Here is a 17,518-nt window from a genome sequence, read left to right as displayed (position 1 = left end):
TGAAGGCTGTGATTGGTTGAATTGTTGTATTTTCTGTATGACCTAAAATCTATCTTCATTTCCTTTCCCAGTTACTCAAACTTCATTTTGAAAATATCATCTATTTTATTCTTATAAGATTTGTGAAAATAGGCTATACTAGCATGTGCTTGTTATAAGCATGCTGCTGCTAAATTGCTTCAGTCGTGTCCGACTCTGTGCGACCCCTTAGACGGCAGCCCAGCAGGTTCCCCCATCCCTGAGATTCACCAGGCAAGAACACTGGAGTGGGTTGCCATTTCCTTTTCCAATGCATGAAAGTGAAAAGTCAAAGTTAAGTCGCTCAGTCGTGTCTGACTCCTAGTGACCTCATGGACTGCAGCCTACCAGGCTCCTCTGTCCATGGGATTTTCCAGGCAAGAGTACTGGAATGGGTGCCATTGCCTTCTCCGAGTTATAAGCATAGTAGTATAGTATTAATTTGGAGAAGGCAATGGCACCCCACTCCAGTACTCTTGCCTGGGAAATCCCATGGACGAAGGAGCCTGCTGGGCTGCCGTCTAAGGGGTCGCACAGAGTCGGACACGACTGAAGCAACTTAGCATAGTATTAATTACATTTAATTGAATAAATACAATTACCTCTACAGTTAGAAACTGGAAGACATGAGGGGAAACATTTGGATTATACCAAGAATGATAGCTAATTCTTAATTCACTTCTAGTATAGTCTTTGAATGTTACTGGGGTGTCTTCCGCTCTTGCTTTATGACAGTCATCCATCAGCGTAGTTAAGTCAATATGACCATGTTTACTTTTATAGATCTAGTGTGCAGGTGAAATCAGTACAAAGGAGTTATCAGTTCCTGTTTTAAATAGGAGCGTACTTCAAAAATGTGTCACAGAATTTCTTACCTCCCCAGGGATCCAAATGCCCTTTACAAGTGACTGTGTACTTTCAAAGAATCATTAATGTGCCACTGGCTTTCTGTGAATGGAATGTGTAGGGCTAAGCAGAAAATGAAAAAGCCCTGTTTCCAAAGGTGGTTGGGAATGGAGAGGGAATATAAGTGCAATCCCCTTGAGTTAGAGTCAGCACAAGCTATTTATTTGAAGAGAGGTCTCTTATTTCCCCTGTGAAAGAAAAGGTTAGACCAGACCACCACTATACAACCTCCAGACTAGAACTTTGGAGGTTCCTGTGCAGTTGCTTTTAAGTATTTGACTTCTTAGGGTTAGGAGAGTGGAGGAGAGTAGTTCCTTCTTGTCCTGCTCTTCATGAATAAGTTCTAATCATGACAAAAGCAAAGGATCTATCTATCCTCCTCTCAGTCTGTGTCACTGTTACCAGAGCCTTATGACTTATTCCACTGCCCCCCTAACCTTCTACAAAGAACTGAAGTTTCCAGGGCTGGTGAAAGGACTTTTGCATGGATCTGTGCGGTTAATGTGGAGAAGGCAATGGCAACCCACTCCAGTACTCTTGCCTGGACACTTCATGGATGGAGGAGCCTGGTAGGCTGCAGTCCATGGGGTCGCTGAGAGTTGTATGCGACTGAGCGACTTCACTTTCACTTTTCACTTTCATGCATTGGAGAAGGAAATGGCAACCCACTCCAGTGTTCTTGCCTGGAGAATCCCAGGGACGGGGGAGTCTGGTGGGCTGCCGTCTATGGGGTCGCACAGAGTTGGACACGACTGAAGCGACTTAGCAGTAGCAGCAGCAGTGTGGTTAATGTACAGTTCATAGTTCTGGGATGGTTCAAAGTTTAGGGAAGATTTTTATGATGCTAACAGGGAAAAATGGTCAGATATGTCATTTTCTAATAACAAATAGTGAGATCTTTCCATAGCTATAGTTAAAATACTTTTGGCTCATCTCTTCAATTTGTAGGCTAATTTGTTACTACTTGAAAATAGTCCTTTTAGTTGAAGTTCAGTAGAATGTAGCATTGAAGATAAAATACAGACCTGGGTTTTAATAGTGGTTTATTTTTAATTATAAAATATAAGAGCTGTGACATATAGCTGTGGAATGTTTGTGTAAATATCAAATACTTTTCCAGAATTAGAGAAGTTTGAGTGTTTTCTGTTTTGAAACTTGATTGTGTCAGTGAAATACAGTTGTGAATATTGTTTTAAAATACTGATAAAAGGCAAATTGGTAATACAGATGATTAGTTAGACCTAAAGTTTCATGTGTGTGTGTTTAACCTTTAGATACCCAAGATGACAAGGAAAGAATTAAGAAGTATGGAGCATTTATACGTACTCTTCCTGGGGTGAACCGAGCAACATTGGCAGCTATAATTGAACACCTTTACAGGTGGGTGGATTCATGAACTTTTCTAGATATTTCAAATATGACACTCAGTAAGTCATTATTTTTTTTAATTTAAAGTACTGTGGTTCAGTTCAGTTCAGTCAGTCACTCAGTTGTGTCCGACTCTTCGCGACCCCATGAATCGCAGCACGCCAGGCCTCCCTGTCCATCACCAACTCCCAGAGTTCACTCAAACTCATGTCCATCGAGTCAATGATGCCTTTCACCATATCTTAAGAATGGTTTCAAAAATGGAATTCCCATAAACTATCAGTTTGGTGTCTCTTAATGCAATTAAGATACATTTCAAATAAATAGCCCTGGAGAATTTCTTAAATGGATTAGAAATAATCGTATATCACCTTCTCAAATACATCCAGTACTTAAACAGGAATTTTAAACATTTTGATGTCAGACTATTGATTAGATAAGGAAAATTTCAAAAGTCAAACCCATTTTCTATGTCAGGGCATGTAGTCCCCTGCATTTGGAAGGCTAGGAGGAATAAAATGGTAGCTTGAGAAATGACATCTGAAAAATCAGGGTGTTTGGGAATAACATTTTAAGTCAACAGTTTATTTTGCTATGAGCAAGAATCATTACTGAAACTTAAATCAGTGTAAATACTGCTTAAGGAATATATTGTTGGCAGCTTCTTGCATGGATGCAATATTCCCTTGAATAAATTTCTATAAAGCTGAATTCTACTAAAAATACCTTGGTTGAAGTTTAGATTCCTAAATCTCCACAATTTGTCTTTTGTCTTTATCTTTCTTTTCCAATCATTACTTCTCATGCATGTAAACTCCATTACTATGCATCTGATTTTCTTATTGTGTCATACAAATATAGTTGATATACTGTACAGTCCTATCTCTATGCCTAAGAGACACTGGGACAGATTTTTTTCTTCACAAATTTCAATATGTCACCTGCTGCTACAATGATCAGTTAATATTTTAAACATTGAGTTACATATAATTCTTAAACTTCTTTATTCATACTTGAATTTCAGATAATGAGCTGCTTCCTATCCTTTGTTTAACTAATATTTATTTTCGTTCCTACTATATACAATGCCCACTAAGAGTCCATGCGAACAGAAATGATTGCTAATAGTACATGAATAACAGAAATAGTCTTAAGACTGCAGTTTCCAAATAGCACCAAGGAACCCTGAGACATCACAGTGGGGATGGGGACTTACAGGGATGCTGCAGGGCATTTTATACATTTTAGGAAAACACAGCACTGTCAGCACAGATTTTAAAACAGAGAATTTTAGCATACGACATGAAATTAAAGAGGAAGGATCGAGTGATACATCATTGTGTGTTGAGATCCAGGTGATGGTTCAGATCTAAAAGGATAAATGAACTGGGCATGACAGAAAATTAAGTACAAGACATGAGTGAGGGATATTTTCAGGAAACATGTGTGCTAGAAGATGAGATGGTTTATAGCTGGCTGGCATCAGGCTGTGAAAGGCTCTGTTCATCGTGCAAAAACATTTGGATTTCATTCCTTTATGTGATAAGGAATGACTGATCCAATCTGTTTTAGGATGATAACCCATGTCCTGGGATTGATTGGAAAAGGTTAGAACAGAGGCAGAGAAACCTACTTAAGACACAATTTTTGTGGACTTCTGATGTGAAAACCTGAGTGGGAAGAGAGTAAACTGGCTGAATATGGGACACTTGCAGATACTAGTGTGGGAGCAGGGAAGTAAAAGAAGAAAAGGAAAATACATAGTGGGCATATTTGTGCCAGTAATTCAGGCAGTTACAGAAACTGAAGAGGTGATAAGTGTTAGAGGAGAATGCTCAGGAGAGATGAGAATATTTGATAGTGTCGTCAAAGTTTGAGAGGTCAGTGTGGATAAAGTCAGATTGATTTAGCATTTACTTCTATCCGTGTCCTAGATAACAGATCACTTCCTCCATGACTAATATTGACTTAATTCCCTTCACTATATATATTTGTGTTACACACTGCAGTGTGATTAGGGGCTTTCCTAGTGGCTCAGTGGTAAAGAATCCATCTGCCAAGCAGGAGAGGCATGTTCGATCCCCAGGTCAGGAAGATCCCCTGCAGAAGGAAATGGCAACACACTCCTCAGCCCACTCCAGTGTCCTCACCTAGGAAAACTCATGACAGAGGAGCCTGGCAGGCTACAGTCCATGGGGTCACAAAGAGTTGGATACAACTTAAGACTAAACCGCCACCACCACAGTATGATCAACACAAAGTCTCTGTGAGATGTTTAGATTCTAATAGTAACAGAGGCAGACTTGGAGATAGAATTTCCAAATATTTACAGTCTAGTGTGATGAAAAAAAAGTACAGAGTGGTTTTGAGAGGGATGCCCACAATTACGACATCCTCCTCTATTAACTTGCAATGCCTTTTGCATCTTATAAATCATACATGATGATCAAGCTTGCTCTGTCTCCCCTATGCAATTTGGTATTTCATTGTTTCTTACACTATCATATATATTGCTGTCATATTTCCTTATTTTCCTTGTACCTACTAGAATCTTCGCTCTTATAGTTAGGTGTACCTACCTAGTCTTGCTTTATTCCTTAGATAGAGTTGATCTCCCTTTTTTAGCATGTATTTTAGAAATTCACAAATGTAATTAGACAGGCAATTGAGCAGCTGTTATATCTACAGTCTGTCTACTATTGGCCTAGAAAATCCCATGGACCGAGGAGCCTGGTGGGCTGCAGTCCATGGGGTCGCTAAGAGTCAGACACGACTGAGCGACTTCACTTTCACTTTTCACTTTCATGCATTGGAGAAGGAAATGGCAACCCACTCCAATGTTCTTGCCTGGAGAATCCCAGGGACGGGGAAGCCTGGTGGGCTGCCATCTATGGGGTCGCACAGAGTCGGACATGACTGAAGCTACTTAACAGCAGTATGTCTACAGTCAGTGATAGAATTAACTGATATTTCCATGGGCATCAGTTAGAGTTCTGCATTTTTATCATTGTAAATTTCCTTTTATTGGGGTGATGGCTATGGTTTTTTTCTTAATTACTTTGGACTTAAACATTCGTGAATACTTGAAAGTTCTTTGTAAAACTGGTGTTGTAGCCTACTGATTGGGAGAATTGACTCTCTTCATGTCTGTTCATTGTAAAAAGTGATTGCTTTCTGAGAGCTGTCTTATTTTGAATAACCATTCAAACACTTTCGACCATTTTCTCACCTGATAAGGATGTGCTGGGAAATTCAACACTTGCCCTGAACTTTGAGTTTGGAACTCTTTACTTTGTCTCCCAATTTGCCATTCTTGCCTTATTTCCTGCTTACCTACTGCCCTCTGTCCCTCTTTTATTTATGCTTCCATCCTACAAGTCATTTGACACCTTTCTGCAAGCACACCTTTATGCCTTAGCTACAGGTTGTCCCATCTGTAGAACTGTCTGGATATTGGGGGGGGGGGGGCCTTCTTCTAAAGCGATGAGCAAGTACTGCTTTGTAACTCGTAGTAATATCTTTGACAGTAGTCTTTTCTAATGTTCTTAAACCTGAAGGATACTTGGAAGAAAGAACTGTGTATTTTTCTTTAAATCACCGCTCCACCTTTAGTATCAGTGACTTTCAATATGTTTGTGTTTAAAAAATAAAAGAGGATAAATGAACATGAAGACATAAGTTTTATGAAATTTTCACATAGAAATACGTTGTAACAAGTACTGCTTTTCTCTAACAGGGTTCAGAAATGCTCAGAAATCAATCACATGAGTGCCCACAATTTGGCCTTGGTTTTTTCCTCCTGTTTCTTTCAAACTAAGGGACAAACTAGTGAAGAAGTGAATGTAATCGAGGACTTAATTAATAATTATGTTGAAATTTTTGAGGTAAATATTTTATATCCTGCCCTTGTTAAAATAGTTTTGATGTTATTGTTTGCAAACAAAAATATGTATTTTAGGATGTCTTTATTCATGTCTTTAGGAATATTTAAATATAAAGATAGGTACATGATCCTTCACTTTTCAGATATAACTAGCATTTTAAGCTATAGCCATTCATTTAAATTTGGCTGCTTTTAAAGCTTTTTTACCATCTGGTATCTGTTGCACAGAATATTTCTATTTATAGTGTTTTTATGTTTTTTTCTCAGTATGTGTATGCATTAAGTATGTCTACTTAGAGGTGTGAAATTATGAAATTCACAAATTCAGTAAATTACATCAGGCTGATAAATTTTGTAGTTGAAAGCATTTTAGAGTTTTTTTTTTAGTTGTGCATGAATTGGAAAAAAATTCTGAAGTAATATTCTGTGGTTTTTATTAAGTCATCTCTATTCTAATTATTTGACTTTTCAATTTGCTATTTTATGAAGTTCATATTTTCATGTTTTATCAGAAAACTCTTAGAATAGGGATAATTTTTTTATTTCAAAGGAGTAAAAACAGAGGAAATAAGCCTAGGATTTGAATATGGTGGGGGGATGTAGGGGACCTGGGTCAAAGGTCCATTTCCACTGCTTGACTGTTTCTGCCATCTCAATGTTGTCATTAAACCTTTCCGGGCATTCTGTTAAGTAGTCTTGTACAAGACCCCTTGTTTTCCAGAATTGTGTCTTTACCAGATGATCAAATAGGTTAATGTAATAAGTTAACTTTTATAGTTCATACATTCTTATAATAACTCATCACAAGATTGCTTAAAAAAGGAAAAGAAAGTATATTTTAATAAAATAACAAATTTCATATCTTAATTTATGTAGGAATGAACAATTGTTGAATTCTCTTTGCTCCTTGATCTCCTTTTTATCTCTTCCTTTATGTGTCCACTGTTTTTGATCAATAGCAATGTCTTCACAATAGTTCTGATGCTGAGAAATGAAAGACTTTGGGGAAAAAAATGTGTGGCTTTGCATGCTCTCTTGATTTTCTGTTTTTGTACTGTTATAGTAGTAAAAATGTTTATCTACATAGTTTTGTTAAGTCCAACTTTAGCCAAATGGTGGAAACTTCATAAGCCCTTAATGAACATTTCTGATAAAAGAAGTCTTTACTCTCAATGTACATAAACTCTGTTGAACCCTTCATCAGCCACTTTGCTTATTAATACACTTCAGCAAAGAGGATGTCACTGATGGAATGTGTAGCCTAAAGTGGTATCATCATAAGATATTCTGAACTTTATGAGCCTCTATCTTGTTGGCTGCCCTAGCTGTGTGGGCCCCCGCTGATGAAGATGGCCATTCTCATTTATTTTTAACATGTCAGTCTTTAAATTCCTGAAGAAAGTTATGTGAGGATGAGTACCATCACTCCTTGTATTTTATTAGAATGTCCCAAATTATATTTTAAACAGGTTAAAGAAGACCAAGTCAAACAAATGGACATAGAGAATAGCTTTATTACCAAGTGGAAAGACACTCAAGTGAGTAGTAATAGTTAGATCTCCAATTTGAAAAAATTAAAAACAAAAAACAAAACAAAAACTTTCATTGTAAGTAAACATTTGTTGTGTTTATTTTCAAATTCCTGTTTGAAGCAAAGTAAAACTAATGAAAAAAAAAAAAAAAAAAAAACCTAGATAAAACAGTTGTGAAATTCTGTAGCATGACACATACAAAATGCCAAAGTATGCTAATGTAATGTTTTCAAAACATAGATGGAAAAGTTAGTTCCAATCTTATCACAATGTCCTTTCTGAAATCAGTTTTCATTTATGAAGCACTATTGAAAATACTAGTGGATTTCAAAGGAAGCATTTAAAGTCAAAATAAATACTAAAATAAACAGAAAATTCAGACTCCCTAATGATTCTTTCTATTATGCTTTTGAAATTATAAGTTATTTCTTATATGCTTTTGCTTTGCATACTCTTGGATGATTGCACTAGTGGGACTGTTTCTATTGTGCACTTCAGAACATGTTAATTTATTTCTTAAGCTGACTTTTCTAGATCTTCCTAACTTTCCTCGGGTGCATCTTATTGAATTTGTGTGTTCAGGTTGCACTACTGCTTTTCCAGGGTACCTTTCCTTGTTTGATGAATATTCACTGGACTTTTTTGAGGCTGGCTTTGTCTTCTAATAACTAGCAATTATAGTGGATTCAGAGTACCAGTGTAGATAAGACAAATGGGTCAAATAAATTCTCTTTGTAGGTACACTCAGAATTTCAGGTGAATGCTTTCTTAATAATCAAACCCTGAAATACACACAACTAATTTAGAGAAGTTTTCAGAGCTATCATTCCATATGAGGGAAATGAGGAAAGGCTTTCATTCAAATGCATAGATCCCCTAGTACCAGTGAAAAGTGAAAGTGTTAGTCACTCAGTCATGTCTGACTCTTTGTGAACCCATGGACTATAGCCTGCCAGGCTCCACTGGCCATGGAATCCTCCAGGCAAGAATACTGAAGTGGGTAGTCATTCCCTCCTCCAGAGATTATTCCCGACCCAGGGATCGAACCCAGGTCTCCCACACTGCAGGCAGATTCTTTACCATCTGAGCCACCAGGAAAGCCCACTATTGTGACATTAATTCCGTAAGAAATTGTTTCCTCCATTTTGACCCAAAGTAATTAATGCAGCCTCCAGAGGAGTGGCAGTAACACTAAAAAAATGTGGCTCATTAGCAGTTGGTTCTCTTGGATTCTTGCTTTTGGAGAGAGTTTCAGATATGAAACAAAAGACTGTGCGAGCCTAAGGGTAATCTTTGGCAGCACTATCTATACTGTTATTGGATAAAGTATAAACACCATTCTGCAGTTTTATCATTTGTATTCATACTACAATAAAGAAATGAGTCTTGAACACTTTCTAATTAAGTAGAAGTAAGTATTGCTAAAATAAGAAAAGAATTGTCTATAAAATAAAGCTATTCGGAAGAAAAGTAGAACAGTTTGGAAAAAATCTGTTGTTTTGCTGGAGTTTTTCTCCAGTCCATTCAAAACTTGTCTGAAGTAGTTTTCTGACAGACTCTAAGTCTTATCCCTGTTTGATTTTCTGAGCTATTCTTGTTTTTGGCTACACTCTATGAATTCTTTGTGTTTGCTTTTTTAATTTTTAAAATGTGTCCTTCCCGGAGAGTTGTTTATACAAACACAGGGGAAAGTAAAAATGTCAACTGTATCTTTTCTTCCCTAGCATTTTTATGTAGCTCTAAACATAGGGAAGAAAAATTGGAAATAAGCTTTGCTAAGCCTGTAGTGTTAGAATAACTATGAACAGCTCTTCAAAGTACATTTTTAATGTTTGCCCCATAAATTTACTCCGCAGGTTTTATTCTGAGGCAAATTTAACTTTGAAATGATCATTTCTCCATTATGATCTTTTTCTAAAAATGAGTGATGGATGTGACTTCTGAGTGATTACTTAAGGGAGTTTCTGAAAAAAGCAACTCAAAATATTTTTCGTAGATTTGTTTGGTTCTTTGTTAATCTTCTTCACATTATTGTGTCAATCTACATAGTGACATCTTACGCTTTGTGTTGCCTGCCTTGTGTTTTCTTCACATAGTGAGTCTTAGGGGTAGTAGGGACCCAAATAACCTAGCACTTGATGTTTGGCTAAGGTAATTTAAGTAAAAACTTTATTATCTTCTTATATTCTGTCACTTCACTTTTAATTTTTGTTGCTAAATATACATTTTCTATTTGTAATTTTAATACAGCTCTGACCTAATTTATCTTCAAATTTCAATCTTTGGCCTTACCATCTCTGTTTCTACTGTAGCTAGTTAAGGGTATGTGAGGACACTATACTTTTGAGTCAAAGACAAGAAAAATGGTATGTGATTGTGTTTGCTGATTATATCATTTGTGTAGATACCACATCCTTAACTGTATCCAGAAAATGGGTATCATTATGTTGTGAACAGGGAGAATGATCCCATTTCATTTATTATAAAATTTTTAGAAATATGACTAGGACTTTTGAACCATCCTAAGTATTGTGTATGTCCTTGCAACATACTTATATTTGCTGTCTTCGCATCTGCCCTTTTTAGGTTTCCCAGGCTGGAGATTTGTTAATTGAAGTATATGTAGAAAGAAAGGAACCTGACTGCAGTATTATAATTCGGGTGAGTCCCAAATATGGAATGTAAAGAATACTGTTGAAAATCATAAGTGTTAGCATTAGTCTACATATCTTGAATTTTCCATTGTTTTTTCTATCTTATTTTATATGTCCAATTCAAATCATGACAAGTTTGACTCTTCCTGCCAATATCCTCTGGGAATCCCATGTTTTAGTCATTTGGAGACCACCCTATGTTCTTTTAGTTGTGGTTAGGATGTTCTATAGGTTCTATAGAACAGCCTGAGCTCTAACATCTGCTACTCGTCTTCCTACCTTCTTGACATGAGGCAACAGATATACTCCCATCTGAGTCTCTATCTGCTTACCTTTCTAATGAGGGAAGATTACAGAATTTATATAATAGCATTAATTTGAGGACTTGGTAATATCCTGCCTATAAAACACTTAGCAGATATCATGGTACATAGTCAGTTCAGTTCAGTTGCTAAGTCGTGTCCAACTCTTTGCGACCTCATGGACTGCAGCACATCAGGCCTCCCTGTCCCTCACCAACTCCTGGAGTTCACTCAGACTAATGTCCATTGAGTCGGTAATGCCATCCAACCATCTCATCCTCTGTCATCCCCTTCTTCTCCCACCTTCAATCTTTCCCAGCATCAGGGTCTTTTCAAATGAGTCAGTTCTTGGCATCAGGTGGCCAAAGTGGAGTTTCAGCTTTAGCATCAGTCCTTCCATTGAATATTCAGGACTGATTTCCTTTAGGATGGACTGGTTGGATCTCCTTGCAGTCCAAGGGACTCTCAAGAGTCTTCTCCAACACCACAGTTCAAAAGCATCAATTCTTTGGTGCTCAGCTTTCTTTATAGTCCAACTCTCACATCCATACATGACTACTGGAAAAACCATAGCCACATGGTACATAAGTGCTTAATAAATAACAACTAGTATATAAATCTCCCACTCTTGTATCCTAGACTTTGTTGTTGTTTTGTCACTAAGTTGTGTCCAACTTTTTGCAACCCCATGGCCCACCAGCCTCCTCTGTCCTTGAGATTCTCCTGCCAAGAATACTGGAGTGGGAAGATTCTCCAGGGAATCTTCCCAACCCAGGGATTGAACCTGCATCTCCTGCATTGGCAGGTGGATTCTTTACTGCTGAACCACTAGGAAAGCCGATCCTAGACTTTAGCTTCCAATATTTCAGTGTACTGGAATATGAAATAACTCTTCTCTTCCTTGGTAACTTTAGTTAACCATTTGTTTTGAATTTAAAAGATCCTTTTCATGTTACCATAGTCTGTACTTAGTCAGCCTTAAGAGAGTAAGACTGCTTTCTTTGTGCATAGGATAGAATGCTGCCATCTAACAGTAGAAATTCAGTTTTAGCTTCTTAGCTTTTTTAAAGTGCAAGATAAAACAGAGTCTTAACATTAAATATTTCTGGAATTTAGTTATGTCAAAGATACTGTAATTATTATTTTATATGTGTTTAATGATTACATACGGGGATATTCTCAGTTGGCACAGTGGTAAAGAATCCACCTGCAGTGCAGAAGACACAGATTCGATACCTGGGTCAGGAAGATCCCCTAGAGGAAGCAATGACAATCCATTCTAGTATGGTTGCCTGGACAATCCCATGGACAGAAGAGCCTGGCGATTACAGCCCATGGGGTTGCAAAGGGTTAGACAAACTGAGCGACTAAGCACGCACACACACAAATGATTACATATGATTCTTTGACACTGGTTACTCAGCTGTGGAACTAACACAAGCTGCCTTGCACTCCTTGGCCACATCTGTTTGTTACACTGAACATGTGATGTTGATCATAGGGGACATGAGGAAGTAGTAGAGATATCTCAGCATATGTCTATCACTTATGCTGAAAGGGATAGTCAAAGCACATGACTTAACTCCACTTACCCATAAACTCTTCACTAGTTCATTTTATCTAATAGAGCCATACCAGAAGTTATTAAAATTGAGCAAAATTTGTATTTTAAGTATATTCATATAAAAGAATGTCCACTTTCACCTACAAAAACTAAATTCTCTTGAAAAACATAGCAAAAACTATATAAAAATAAACATCCAGTTAGTGCTTAAAACTTTGCACAGCTCTTATATTTATTTCAGTCAATCATTACCTCAACCCAAGGAGGTAGGTGAAGCAGTGATGTCTCACGTTCATATGAGTAGAAATGGGAATTAATAACATTAAGGCCTGGATGCAACATTAGTCATGATATTCCAAGTCTGATGTTCATTATATCGGTTTGTGTATCACTTACAGTAATTAATTCCAAAGTGTGTTTTGTAGAGTTCAAGGTGTTCTGAAGAGGGGCCTTGGGTATCACCTGGAACAAGGAAATGAGTTCCAATCTTCCATTCCTGTGTCAACCTGAGGAACTCCCTGCCAACTATTTCACTAGTTTGGTTTCTCAGTAATTTATTTCTTTGTAAGGAAGGGCTATACTTCTTAAAAAATTGTAAAGCCATTCTGATGAGTGACATCACTGAAGTCATTCATCTACTAAGGTTTCTATTCCTTAAAATTCTCTGCTTTTGCCATATGCTATTTTTTTTTTCCTTTTAAGGTTGTACTACACTGAGCTTTTCTAAACAGCAAATAATGGACTTCACTGCATCATTAATATATTCCAAGTCAGTGTTAGTCGCTCAGTCATGTCCCAACTCTTTGCGACCCCATGGACTGTAGCACGCTAGGCTCTCTCCAGTCAAGAATACTGGAGTGGGTAGCCATTCCCTTCTCCAGGGGATCTTCCTGACCCAGGAATTGAACCCAGGTCTCCCACTTTTCAGGCAGATTCTTTACCATCTGAGCCACCAGGGAAGCCTAATATATTCCAAAGGTATTCCACGAACTCCAAAAGACAGACTATATGAGTTACCTCTAATGAAAGATGTTTTATATTATTTATATATGTGCAATATGCTTATGATCAATAAAGGACAGGAGAAATGGAAATGAGCACATTTTCTAAGAAATTTTTAATAGGTGCATACTTGTACTGAAAATGTGGAAACAAGGTTGCAGCTGCAGTATTCTCATGCTTAAATCATGTTCTATTTTTTAGCATTGTAACTAAATTCTAATTGGAGAAAACCAACTTGCTTTTGGCCAGCATGCCTGTAAGACTGGTAAAAACAAAAACCGGGAGAAAGCAAATGAGAAACCCCCAAAGTCCCTGAAGAAGGTGGTGTACTTATGCAGTGGTCCGAGGCTCTGAGACTCTCGGAGAGCTGACCCCCAGGCTGACTCTGCAGACTCTGCCCTTGGCCTGAAAGCAGACTTTGGCGTCCCAGCATCTGTCACTTGGCATGGCAGGGCACACCACACACCACTAAACCTGGGGCTTTTTGGCATGGTGGACCGCAGTCAACTGTGTATAATTTAGAGCCCAAACTGAATGAGCCATTTTAGACTGCTGGTTATAGAACTGAGTGAAAAGATTTTTGCCTACAAGGCCATAGGATCCAATATCTGTGGAAGGTCTTTCTGAGTATGAATAGGTATCTTCCCTTTTTGAGTTATTTAATTGTTCACTGAGTTAAAAACAAAAAAATTCTTCCCGATTATATGGGCACTTTTTATACATACATGAAAATGTATTGCATTATGGAGAAGATCTGAATAAGCTGTTTGCCCTAGATGCTTAGAGAAACTAGTTAAACGTACTAAGAGGACACTTATAGTATCATTAGGTGGTAGATGGTGGGCAGGTGTTACCGCCCTAGCATAAGGCCACTTCTGCGTTTGACGTATATTCTGAAGAAATTTTGCTTCTCTTGCAGATATCTCCTGTGATGGAAGCAGAAGAGTTAACTAATGACATATTAGCAATAAAAAATATAATTCCAACAAAAGATGATATCTGGGCCACATTTGAAGTCATAGAAAATGAAGAGCTCGGTAAGTGGTTCTTATGCTAGGGATTTTTAAATTCCTTAGAGTGTGAAGAAACACTATTTTTCTGAAAAATCATTACTAACATTTTATGTTTTTATAAAGTTTCACATCCTGTTATGACTCCCCTTCTACTTCAGTGCATGAATTGATGTATGTTGGTGCTACTTGAGGTTGCCCTCCTATGATTTTATTATTAAAATAATTAGATTGTTTTATTGACTGTAAGTTTATAGTGTAAAATATTAGTTGTGTATGTTTCTGCCTCACGAAATAAGGCTTCATTTTTAAGAACAGGCAGTGTGATTTGTAACAATATTCTAAATGTCACCACCACCATCCAGCTTATTCCACGTTATTCCTGTATGCTGCTTATTTAACAAGGATACTGATTTAAAAGATTATTATTTTAAAAACTAATTTTGTTTTAAGCCTAGAAGGTTCCTTTTTAATTTTTTACTTTGTCATCTATCTTTAGTAGAGTGGATCAGATATTTTGTCATTTTTTTAATCTCAGGTACAGAAGAATAAAGAGAGCTTTTAAAATGCGTTGACCACCCCAAGAATAATAAGCCTAACATTCTTATGACACCATTTGGTTTTAAAGACCTCTAGGGAAAAAAAAAAAGATGCAGAATGTCTTTGTATCTTGACCATCTGTCTAGTTGATACCTGCTTAGGTCTTGGGACTCTTTCAGGTATAGATGTCAAACTGCCAAAAGTAAAATCTCTTGCCACCTGCAAGCTCAATACAAAAATTAAAATTGAACATTAAAAATACCTCATTGCATATTACTAAGAATCTTATAATCAGTGTTAGAATGAAATGGGATTATCAAATACTTTGTCTTTCATTATTCCATCTTGATGTTTTTATTCCTTTATTCTTTTTATCATGCACTATTCTTTAAAAATGTAATTTTTTTTAAAACACTACTTTCCAATATTCATTGCCAGGATTCAGTGACAATGGTCCTTTGGTGTCAGTTCACACTGTCTTCCCCATAGTCAGGCTCAGTCTGGCCTCTCATAAAAGGTGTTTTGCCCAATGACTCCAGCAGCCCCCCACCTGCCAAGTCTAGTGGATTGCTTCTGGCTTTACTTTGCTTCTTCTCAGTGTAGCATTTATTGCTAATAACCATTCCCTTTTACTCAAAACGCGTTCACTCTGTTTTCATTGCTGCTTTGATTCTCTTCCTAGTGCTGGAATTGTTTTATCTCGTTTGTCAATTCTTCTTCATCTGTCTATCCCAAAATAGTGGGTTTCTGCTGCTGCTCTGATCTTTTTTACCATCTTTTCTCATTTTGCTTTCTTTAGAAGACAATCACCATAGAAGACAATCACCTCTATACCTTGTGCTTGACTAACACACAAGAAGATGTTGCCCAAGTGCGCCTTTATTCCTCCCCTTCTGGCCCCCTTGTTTACCTCCTTTAAAACCCAGACTAAGGGTTCCATCACACTTTGTCTTGTCGGTTTTGTTTGTTTGTTTTTTATGGTGCCTATCACATGGATTTATTTTTGTCTTTCTTGAGAGCTCTTTAGCGGGAACAAGGGACTCTGTTTCTATCTCTAGTACAGTTTTTATCTCTGACAACAGTGCCTAATAACAGTTGCTATACAATTAAATGGAGAAGGCAATGGCACCCCACTCCAGTACTCTTGCCTGGAAGGTCCCATGGACGGAGGAGCCTGGTGGGCTGCAGTCTGTGGGGTCGCTAAGAGTCAGACATGACTGAGCGACTTCACTTTCACTTTTCACTTTCATGCATTGGAGAATACAGTGGCAACCCACTCCAGTGTTCTTGCCTGGAAAATCCCAGGGACAGGGGAGCCTGGTGGGCTGCCGTCTATGGGGTCGCACGGAGTCGGACACGACTGAAGCGACTTAGCGGCAGCATACAATTAAAATCTTTTGCATAAGTGAAGCATAATTTTGTATTACTGTATAGTTCACTAGTGTTAAAGTCTTGACTTTGGTTGTTTAATTTCAAGAAGTGGGTAGGTTACCAGCTTTATTTGTGAGTAAAAGATAACTGTCAGTACTACTGCCTAAATTATCTTTGTAAATCACAAATAGGTTCATATTATTTTAAAATAATTTAAAACCTTTTCATTATTAGAGAAAAGACAGTCTCATCAATAAGTTGTACTGGAAAAACTGGATAGCCACATGTAAAAGAATCAAATTAGAACATTTTCTTACACTGTATACAAAAATAAATTTAAAATGGATTCAAGACTTAAATGTAAGACCTGAAACCTTAACACTCCTAGAATGTAGGCAGAACACTCTTTGACATAAATTGTAGCAGTATCTTTTGGGTCTGTCTTCCAAGGCAATAGAAACAAAAGAAAAAATAAATAGTGCTGAAGAATTGATGCTTTTGAACTGTGGTTTTGGAGAAGACTTTTGAGAGTCCCTTGGACTTCAAGGAGATCCAACCAGTGCATCCTAAAGGAGATCAGTCCTGAGTGTTCATTGGAAGGACTGATGTTGAAGCTGAAACTCCAGTACTTCAGCCACCTGATGTGAAGAGCTAACTCATTTGAAAAGACCCTGATGCTGGGAAAGATTGAAGGCAGGAGGAGAAGGGCACGACAGAGGATGAGATGGTTGGATGGCATCACCGACTCAATGGACATGAGTTTGGGTAAACTCCGGGAGTTGCTGATGGACAGGGATATCTGGTGTGCTGCGGTCCATGTGGTCACAAAAAGTTGGACACAACTGAGCGACTGAACTGAATTAAACTTCATAGCTTGTATACAGCAAAGAAAACCATCAACAAAAATGAAAAGACTGCCTACAGAATGGGAGAAAGTATTTGCAAATCATACATCTGTTAAGAGGTTAATAGCCAAAATATCTAAATAACCCCTACAAATCAATAGCAAAAAAAAAAAAAAAAATCCACAAACAATTAAAAATGGGCAGAAGATCTGAATAGACATGTTTCCAAAGGAAACATGCAGATGGCTGACCAGTGCATGAAGAGATGCTCAGCATCACTAATCATCAGGGAAATGTATTGCTAAATCAAAACCACAGTGATATATCATCTCACAGTTGTCAAAATGGCTGTCATCAAAAAGTCTATAAATAGCAAATGTTGGTGAGGATGTGGAGAAAAAAAAGAACCTTCATATACTGTTGATTATGTAAATTGGTATAGGCACTATGGAAAACAGTGTGGAGGTTCCTCAAAAAAACTAAGAATAGAATTACTGTCTGATCTCGCAGTTCCACTCATGGG

General features: G+C 37.5%; 1 protein-coding gene across 5 annotated transcripts in view; it reads left to right on the top strand.

Annotated features, from left to right (window-relative positions):
* Positions 1-17,518, top strand: part of ARAP2 (ArfGAP with RhoGAP domain, ankyrin repeat and PH domain 2) — a 197,788-nt gene that overhangs the window by 130,343 nt on the left and 49,927 nt on the right. For 4 of the 5 annotated variants that reach the window (XR_003511512.1, XM_027544232.1, XM_027544234.1 and 1 more), the window contains 5 exons: positions 2,199-2,304; positions 6,029-6,176; positions 7,645-7,713; positions 10,294-10,368; positions 14,149-14,266. Coding sequence is in view for 4 of the 5 variants with exons in the window: in XM_027544232.1 (XP_027400033.1) it covers positions 2,199-2,304; positions 6,029-6,176; positions 7,645-7,713; positions 10,294-10,368; positions 14,149-14,266 (516 nt within the window). In the remaining variant the exon portion in view is untranslated. The remainder of the gene's footprint in view (positions 1-2,198; positions 2,305-6,028; positions 6,177-7,644; positions 7,714-10,293; positions 10,369-14,148; positions 14,267-17,518) is intronic. The other variant, XM_027544235.1, reaches the window with a different exon arrangement.

The sequence above is a fragment of the Bos indicus x Bos taurus genome, chromosome 6 (genome assembly GCF_003369695.1).
Source record: "Bos indicus x Bos taurus breed Angus x Brahman F1 hybrid chromosome 6, Bos_hybrid_MaternalHap_v2.0, whole genome shotgun sequence".
In the NCBI taxonomy this organism is placed as follows: domain Eukaryota; kingdom Metazoa; phylum Chordata; class Mammalia; order Artiodactyla; family Bovidae; genus Bos; species Bos indicus x Bos taurus.
This window is presented reverse-complemented; position numbering and strand designations above follow the sequence as displayed.